This window comes from Diadema setosum, chromosome 14, assembly GCF_964275005.1.
Source record: "Diadema setosum chromosome 14, eeDiaSeto1, whole genome shotgun sequence".
Taxonomy (NCBI): domain Eukaryota; kingdom Metazoa; phylum Echinodermata; class Echinoidea; order Diadematoida; family Diadematidae; genus Diadema; species Diadema setosum.
In genome coordinates this window covers 3,301,829-3,311,850 of record NC_092698.1, presented here as the reverse complement: position 1 = coordinate 3,311,850, position 10,022 = coordinate 3,301,829, and the positions used below count along the sequence as shown (strand labels likewise).

Below are 10,022 nucleotides of genomic sequence, written 5' to 3'. Positions count from 1 at the left end.
CTGGTAACCATGTAGGGCCTACGTGCAATAGAGCCTAAACACGCAAGCTGTTCAAATGCATACAAAATTGATCGACTTATCGGTGACAAGTTTAGAATTTGCACGGATAGGCCCTAAATAATAGTGATAACAATTATGGTGTCCATGGAAATAAAACGGTTTTTGCGTTCAGTAAATAACTACGGTACTGCATGGGGGTAGGCATACACAGGAGTGGAATAATGGTGAAGAGAAAGACGACACAAATCAAGGTTATAACGACTATCAATCATTATTTTAGTTACAAATATCATATCGTGAAGGCATTGGATGAGGACATCACACACTTAATAATGTATTTGCATGCATGTTACGTCAGGATCAGCTCAGACATACAAAGGGAGGAGGTTTCCCCTTAATCACACCCTACAAGTCTGGGGGCTTGCTCCTTGGTGACGTCGATGCTGGCCCTTCCAACGGGCAAAGTACAATGTTCAATGTAATAATATTTAACCGCGCGAAAACGCAGTCCGCATGCTGTACACAGTCATTCTTATCGGAGCGGTATGCATAGGTCTTCTTGATTTATCCTCTCTTTCAGTATTGGATATATTCACGGTAGCATCTTTTGGCAAATGGAAGTGCCGTAATTTTAAATGACTTGATTTGGAAATTCTTCATTGTTCAAAATCAATTAGCGTCTTGCTTCTAATCCACATTGTATGATTTCGTTTTCTGCTAAGATTAACCGTAACGGAATAAAAAGCCAAGACCTCCTTATTTTTGTCTTCAGCTTTTTAACACATAACCAAAAATACATATTCTATCGTGAATTATAAGGATCATAAGGTTACAAAAGTTCTGAAGCTGCTATGATATACCTGTGAGTTGTCCACTCCTTAAAATGAACATTTTATTCACATCCATGGAAAGAAGCAGCAATTCAACCCAAAATCGTAAAATATGAACTCCTAATGCAGGTCAACTCCACTTTAAGATATAGTTATCTTTGTTTCTCTTCTACTTTCGCAGTAATTAATTTGGAAAGAAGCAGAAATTTAACCAACATTATTGGTGAAATAGGCCTATTATGAACTCCCCTATGCAGGTCACAGTTAGTACTCTACTTTGAGATTATCATTGTTTCTCTTGTATTTTGAAGTAATTCATTTACTCTTTTGTTTCTTTATGAAACCATTCACTCATATAGATGGTTTTATTTAGTGATTTATTTATTAACATTAGTACTGACTGTGGACTGTGTAAATATGAAATTTGGATAGTACGACAATGAATGAATAAAAAGATATAATTTTTTCAAACAAAAAGTTAGAACTTCACAAATATGATGAGAAAAAATATTATGAATGACGAACGCCAAAAAAATGAAATTTTCGTCTATTCTACTAAAACGTGAGGCCAAGGAGCAGTGTGGGCAAAATGTCGATCGAGTTGGTTGATGAAGCTGCCGAATGGTGTCGCTCTTCGAATTTAATCTTCACTAAAAAAGAATAATGGGTGCATGGACATGATGGATGATTAACTAGATTTTATTTGGCAAGGGTTGGTTTTGGTATTCACGATTCGGATTTTTCGATAACCTTCAGGTAGCGGGAATATTCTGTTTAAAACTACCCTGTATGATTAATATTCAATTACACAGGGTAAGCCCATGCAGTTTTAAAACAGGATACCTGAAGGTTTCGATCATAAAATCCGAATCGTGAATACCAAAAACAACTCTTGCCAAATAAATTAATCTATAGTTGTGCTATAGGCCTATACATTGCTGAAAAGCAAAACAGTAAGTAGCTCGCAAGTACAGTTTACATTACTCAACAGCAGGAAATATCTCGTTTACACCCGACGATACGATTCATTCATTCATTCATTCATTCATTTTTTCTATCTGTAGAAGAACTTGAAAAGGCATTTTTCCCACATGAAAAATAAGTACATATAGGCCTATTATGTCAACATTACAAATAGGTCCTAAGTGAAATTTATGGTATACAAACTTCATTCGGGCTAGGCCTACCTAGTGACGGACCCCGATCGAGATCGACTGTAACGATTGGTAGCAACACTGATGAGGAATACATTGTTGTTGGGGTTTTTTAATCACTGTCATCATCATCATAATAATTTATTTGATATAAGACGATTTGTTTTGTTGTTGTTGTTAGATATCATTAGGGGGTCTCGTACTGTACCATCATCGTCATCATCATCATCATCATCAAACCAACAATAAATGGTGCGGCGTGGAGAATAGCAAGGGTATGACAATTCTAGAAGGTCTTTACAACGTTTTTATGTTTTGATGAAGTCTTAAAATCGGACAAAGTACAGAAAGCCATAATTTTTATTCCATATATGAAATACCTAGCCTGATAATACAAGGCCCTATTATCGATCTTTCCTAAAACACATACAACAGTAGGGCATATTGTTCACTGAACATTTCAACTTCGTAACCGTTCCACTTGCCGTTCTGTTGATCACACACTCGCGTACTTTTCGCGCGCGGAATTCAAAGTGCGGGAAATCTTACTTCCGTCTTGAAATTGCGTTCATGTGTGCCGACATTTGTTTCTCTCGTCTTGTTGCTAGTGTAATCGCACCACAAAATGTCTCTTCTTGAGCAGTGTGAAGAGTTGTTCGGATCGAAGAATCTTTACGATGTGCTTATGATCAAGAAAGATGCGACGGCAAGTGAAGGTGCGTATGAAAAATGTGCATCCATGTAAGCTTCAGTTTATCGTTTCTCATGAAGTTCTGGCTTCTGCGTCATGTTACAGGAATTAGCTTCAGCCCCACATACTGCAATTCCTGTGGTGTACGGACAACATGCCACCATCCGAATTTTGCCCGCACAATTTATTAAATTTACACTTGGTTACTAATACGAAGTAATTTCATGTCTGAAGTAAATCTTGGAATGAGAAAAGTACGTGGAAACAGCTCCTTATGTACCCCTCCCCCCCCCCCGGCCCCCCCGTAAGTGTGTGTGCATTGACGTGCTGTGCTGTTGGTATTAATGGTAACGTTAGACCGAGTGTTAGTGTTTACTGTAGTAGTGTGACTACTGTTAGTATTAACCCGATATACTAAAAAACTAACTCTGTTTGGAAAGACAAGATCATACTAGAAGTGTAGAAGTCAACCAGTAGTAGAAGACCGATGGGATGGGATCTGTCTAACTAACACTGTCACTGTTAAGGTGTCTCTTCATGGTTGGCTTCTTTACTTAGAATGCTATCTGACGTTGGGACATGTATCAATGGTCAGCCCTCAGTTTTTACAGAGTTGGGGGGGGGGGGAGTATAGTGTCTACATAAACGTTTAGATCTAACGTTATATGATATATGAAACTCTTGGCCTAGCATGGCAGTCCTGCGAAGTGCATGTTGAGTGGGCCTTGGAAACTTGCACCTATTTGTTGCATATGACTAGACCTCTTTAGAGTAAAACCTCCAATTTTCGGCCGGCCTCCAAAATCCGGACACTTCATCACAAGCCAGCAAATTCTGCTGTCACAACACAAGCATATCACATGGTTTCACACACTGGCACACTCGTTCACCACAGAGTACAGGAGTGTGCGTGAGTCACCTCCAAAAATCCATCTAAAATCCCAAATTTTGCCGTCAAAAATGCAGAATCCTCGCAGCTTTTCCAAAGTGCGCGCGAATTATGTACCGTGTAAAGAATCAGGGTCGCCGAAAAAGCACTGAAAATTGAAAAATTACACAGTTCTGTTACAGGATTTTTCGCTTATCTCAAGCTCAGAGTGTGATGGTATCCTCAAAAACACAAAAGAAAAACAAAATCTCAGTACATGCCGGTGCAGTGAATAAATGACTGTAAATGTACAGGGGCTGAATGCAAGTGCAGAGTCACCAAAATTCGGACACGAACGGGCGCCGCAATGTCCCTGATGCAACCTTGCACCAACAAGGTATGGCACGCGCTCATTTTTCAGCGGCCTTGTAAAAGTTGTATGTGTATTGACATTGCGCGCGTGTCCGAATTTTGGAGAGGCTGTCCGAATTTTGGGGAATTGACAAGTTGATAATATTTGGGGATTCTGTGAAATGTTATGATGTAATAGCAAAATCAATATTTTGAAAAAGTAGGTTGATATATTTAACATACGGGTACATTATTATAGAAATAATTTTGTAGAGTGTTATTTGAGTTGAACAAATATTGCAAAAGAGCTTAAAGTGTCCGAAAATGAGGGGTTTTACTCTAGGCCTAGATGGGCTAAATATATGAGTTAATTATTCATTTTGAGCTGTAAATTTAAACTGTGTAGCCAGTGTACGATCTACTGTAGAAGTCTAGCTATAGATCAGAAGGTAGACCTCTATCGGCCTAACGTTGAGTCTACATAATATAATCCTACACATGTACGTATAGATCTAATAACAATTTTTTGACTTATTCTGTAAGAAAAAAAAAAAAGATTGTCTTGAAGTATGTGTTTTGGTGGTTAGAAATCCATGTTGTTGTTGTTGTTGTTTTTTTTTTGGTGTGTGTGTGTGAGGCATGCAAAAAAGCTTGTCAGGTGTGTGAGTATGAGAAACACCTCTGACACTGGCCCTGAGGCGTGAGTCTCACCTGGTTAATGCACGAGACTTGGTTTCTTTTGAATTATTACTTATTAGCACTCCCATCATGAACACATTACTGTTCTGATGTATTCATGCTCATTTATTAATTGTGTTTTTGCCTTTGGATCCTGCTTATAGTGAAGAAAGGCTACTTCAAGCGGTCACTTCAGGTCCATCCTGACCGGGCTGCTAAAGAGGACAAGGATGAGGCCACAAGAAAGTTCCAGGTTGTGTCCAAGGTCTACATGGTCCTGTCTGATAAGTCTCGGAGGAACCTTTACGATGAGTCAGGTTGGTAAAAGTTCTTGAGCTCTCAACACCAATCAGTGCCATCACATACATTTACTACATCTGTCCGTGGCTCAGCACGAGTATACAAACTACACAGTAGTTCTCTGAAGATTACGGCCATAGTTATTCAGTGATTATGGTGTCATTGCTTTAACACTGGTCCAGCTATTAACAACAATGAAGATGGTGGTTATTGCACAGTCATAATTTGTCAAATGTTTAATCAAACCACCTCCCAGTTACCAAATGAAATGTTAGAATTCTCTTTGCAGATTGTGGAGACTGAGTGAAGAAATGCAAAGCTTTTCCTTGTTAACACTTGTCCCACATTACCCCAGATGTAACCATTTAATTCCTGACTGTAATGTTTACTGGTACCAATATATCAAGTATATATCCTTATCTCCGCCCAGACACAGGGAACAATTTTTCAGCTTGAATTTGATTAGCAATAATCAGCTGTTGAATGATATTTCAGTTGGTATCCTGAATTAAAAATAAGGTATAAAGGGACAAAGGTTTTTTTTTCTGTCAATTTTGATAACGATATAAAGTGGATTGTCAAAACATTAGATAAAACTGGAAAGAGAAACCATTGGCATACCATAATCTTAAGTCAATCTTAAATTCTTTGTGAAACACCCCCAGGCACTTAGCTTAACTTGCCAAGCTTTCCGCAGCATTCAGTAATCCATCCAAACTCAGGTGGAAGCAACATCTCTCAGTCCAACAGGAAGGCGATGGTGATACAATAGGGATGGTGTGGGGGGGGGGGGGGGGGCAGGTCATCTCTACTCATTGACAAATAGTTTCAATGTGTGACATCTGTACCAATTGGCAAAGAAAGCACCCCAGTGCATGTGCCGATCCGTGAACAAAGATCGGCAAGGGTTCATATGTCATGGAGAAATGATTGCTCGCGCATGTATGGCTACATCATGCATTTTTTTTTTTTTTTTTTTTTTTTTTGCACTGAGGTTTAGACAAGACCCAAATGGTAGACTACATCGCTCGTATGACAAACACTTTACGCGAATACATTCGGGCATAAAATCAACCCCTTTTCTTCCATTCAACATGCTAAAATTTGAAATTTGGGATCACCCTGAGTAACATAAATTTTAATCCACAAAGGATTATTTTGGTACAGTGACATGACTTTTCACTTTATCAAGTATCTGAGGAGACTCTGAATGTTGTTTAATGATATTCTCACCCTTCAGGAGAAGTTGATGATGAGGTTGATATGGACCAGCAGAAGGACTGGGATGCTTACTGGAGAATCCTCTTCAAGAAGGTAGATGTCAAGGACATAGAAGAGTTTGAGGAGAAATATCGAGGTAAACTTATCACTATTTGCATTTTCTTGTTCTTGCTTTCTATTTTTGTTGCATTAATGAAGGTAGTGATTGATTGTTTGTACTTGTAAGATGGAGTCTGGTAGAGTTGCTTTTGACTCATTTACTTTCAAGCTTTAGTTTGATTAGTGTTGCAGTATGGTAAAACTCGAACAGAACCCCCAGGACACTACAGCCAAGAAGATACAAATGTATTGCACCTGCAGTTATCTTTTATTTCTGACATTACATCCTGGATTGTCTAACTGCTTTAGTGCATTTCTGTATTTCATTTTAAGGTTTTACTTCATGTTTAGTATCAGTAATGCTTCAATCTCTCAGTATGTTTAAATGTATATGACAGCAGATTTAGCATTCAATATTTGATTCAACACTTTAGCAAAGCCCCCAAAACAAAGCAAACAACAGTAACATATCGTGTGTGAGAGTAATGGAGTAGGTATTACATTTTACTTGGGTGTGAGTTGAAAGCAGTGGTAGCACACTCAAGTAAATACCAAGAATAAAATGACAGCAAAAATTTCTGCATATCATGAAATCTAGCAGTCTGCAGAAACATAAAAATTGTTGTATTATCAATGAATTGCACATCATTGTAGAAACTCACCTCAATTCTTATGTAAACAGACAGTTTTCATAAAAAAATAAGAAATAATGACAAATTGACATAATGAGAACTGTTAGATTGTGATGACCTTGTTATAATCACATTACAAAAAGGAAATTACTATTTTAGTATGTGAGCATTGTCTACTATCTCATCCGTTTGTTCTTTCAGGATCAGCAGAAGAGCTCGACGACCTGAAGGCAGCCTACATTGAGTTCGAGGGCGACATGGACGAAATCCTGGCAAACGTGATGTGCAGTACCATAGACGACGTCCCCAGATTTCGAAAGATCCTGAAGGGACTTGTGAAGAAGGGCGAGGTGCCAAAGTTTGAGGCATTTGAGGAGAACAAGAAGCAGGAGAAAGCCAGACAAAAGAGAGTGAGTTTGAGGAGATGCTTGATACCACAACAGGGGTCGCACTTAACTATTTTTTAAACTAGCCAGGCGGACTACTTAGAATCAATTTTGATACTGAAGCAATATTTTGGCTAGCCAGATGGACTAGTAACTTCAGAATTTGATGATCTTTAGCTAGTCCGACATGATTTTGGGTGGCCAATGGCCAGCGGACCATCGCCAATTTCGAACCCTGCACAAGAGATATTCAAAATCAGAAGTTTCTAGATGTGTAATTTGTCTTTCCACTTCCCCCAGTCCTCATTGTAGGGTATATGTATGCATGAATTGATTTTTTTTTCTTCATAATAACTTTTCTCTCTCATAGTCTGTCCTTTTCATTGTATTTGTATAATGTATAAAGGATTTAATCCCTCACATGTTTGTTTTCATCAAATGTTTGTGTCTGTTTTAGGTATATGTGTGTAGATGTGTATTTGCAAACATATTCAATGTATTTAGATTAGTGTTAGTCTCATCCATGATTTAAACTCTCCATGTGCCATGGTGTAAACCCCCTTTGTGCCACATTATTCTGAGACAGCAACATAGTCACACTTTGGGAAAACGTTCTGTCTTTCAAATCTATGTAACTTTCATCGATTTGTGTTAATATGGACATGTAATGTGCAGAGTTGTGGAGAAACTGCCAAGCTTTGCTTAGATGTGAATTGTGTGACAAATCTATGATTGTTTTTTTCTTTCAAATGGCCAGCACCTACATATTGTAGAGCCATGATTTTTGCACACAAGACAGTGAAAGAAACTTGGACTTTACTAGCAAATCCACTAGGGAATACTGCCTGACAGTCAGTCACCACATAAAATGTAAGCTACATGTGACAGGATTTGAATCGCAAGAAATGTTTTCAGTATGCTGTGGCATTTGGCGATTTCTTGATCACCTTAGGCGAGTTTGTGAGTTTGAGCAGAATATGCAAACTTGGCACACTGTTGACCGAATCGGGCATGCAAACGTGGCACATAAAGAGTTAAATCCTTAATTGACAGTTTGATGAAAAGACTTTAAAAACAGAGAGACAATCCAAAGCAGTATCACCTCTGAGATGCTATTGATTGATGTTCATTCCTGAACTCATTTCTTTGTCGTTGATTACCCATCACCTCCTCTGTTCTCCTCCACCCTATTCTCATCTCTTGGAGTACAGGCTGCCCAAGAGGCTATGGAAGCGGAGGAGATGTCCAAGGAGCTGGGCCTCAACGGGGCCGGCGGTCCAGGGGACGGAGGCGACGATGCCCTGAAGGCCCTCATCCTTGGCAAACAGAAGAGCCGTGAGCAACAGATGGATAACCTCTTTGCCAATCTGGAGGCCAAGTACTGCCAGCCCAAGAAGGGGAAAGGGAAGAAGCAGAAGAGGTAATGGGTACGACCACGCCCATTCTCTATCGCTTCCCCAATCTTTGTCCAACCACCTCGGCAGTGTGGCATTCTGGTTCTTAACCCGATAATGGCCTGGATTTCTCTCATTGGATCAGCATTTTTTCTTCTCTGCAGAAGAACTGGAGATATGAGGAACTAGAAATATGAGGAACCAAAAGAGCAATGTGCATCTTTTTTTTTATTTGGTCTTGTGTTTTTTATTTTGTTCTTCACCCCAGTTTTTCATTAGTCATATTTGCCCATGTACCATAGCAACCTGAGTTTTTGTGCTATTTGTTCTGAAATTCAAAGCTTAAAAACTGGTTCCTCTGATATCAATGATTGATTTCAAAGTTTTTCAACCAACCAACATTTTTTATTCTTAGAGAAGTGAAAGCGTGTCATCACAAGAACTGCGATATTAGCGGGAATGAACAGTAGATTATTCAAATCATGATACTGTATATGCCGTTATTTTCGCGAGGGTTTAATTTCATGAATTTCGCGAATTGCAGTTGGATCGCGAATTTAACAACGTGCGAAATTGTCTCCATGCGCTTTGTTAATAGAGCATTAACGTAAGCGTCGGCGTTGATTCGCGAAAACAACATCTCGCAAAAATGTCTATGACCTCGTCATTCGCGAAAATATCTGTACGCAAAAATAACGGCGTATACAGTATTTAATCAGTAATTTTGCATTTCACAGTCTTACATGAAGCTTGCAGCAATGTAAGCCTATTTTCCAGTTCACATCCCTGTCTGTTGGTACAGCTGTTTTGAGGGAAAGGGGACTGATGAAATAGCATGATATTATAGCTCATACAAGAGGTATGTAATGGCACTTTGTATTTACCTGTGCAACTTACTGAGTTCATGACTTATGAATTGTTTTCTACCATCTAATGTATTACAGAGACTTCCAGCCTCCACAATTTGATTGATCCACGTGAGATTCAGCCCACTACTAAAATGTCAGAATCCCTGATGTAGTGTGCCTTCAGATATTCTCCATGCTGAAGTTTGCAGTAAATTTTCCCTTAAGAGTGAGAAACTGAGAGTTGCCAATTGAAGGCCCCTAAAAACACAACTGAAGGGGGACCATTGTGTAGCACAGATTAAATAATGAAAGTGAAAATGCTGCCCCAAAGCTGACAAAGGTAAACAGTAGCTTTTCATTGGTATGACAGCTAGTGCTCTATCAAGAACTTGTAGAACCTACACTGTATATTGACTAAGGTTACTTTTTGTTCATGGGAAAATTACTGTATGTTGTTAAATGTGTCAGTGTAATTGTGAAGTATTTAATGCGCTTAGTCCCTAGATGACCTCCAAAACCCATGTAAGAATTGCTTTGTAAATATAAATGTAAAGTATATTATCAAACAAA

The 10,022-nt window shown here is 38.8% G+C and overlaps 1 protein-coding gene across 1 annotated transcript; it reads left to right on the top strand.

Moving 5' to 3' along the window:
- Positions 1-2,551: 2,551 nt before the first annotated feature.
- Positions 2,552-10,022, top strand: LOC140237528 (dnaJ homolog subfamily C member 9-like). The gene is made up of 5 exons (XM_072317463.1): positions 2,552-2,700; positions 4,737-4,889; positions 6,113-6,229; positions 7,026-7,234; positions 8,422-10,022. Exons 1-5 carry the CDS (start codon positions 2,610-2,612, stop codon positions 8,632-8,634), a joined length of 783 nt encoding a protein of 260 aa, XP_072173564.1. The 5' UTR covers positions 2,552-2,609; the 3' UTR covers positions 8,635-10,022.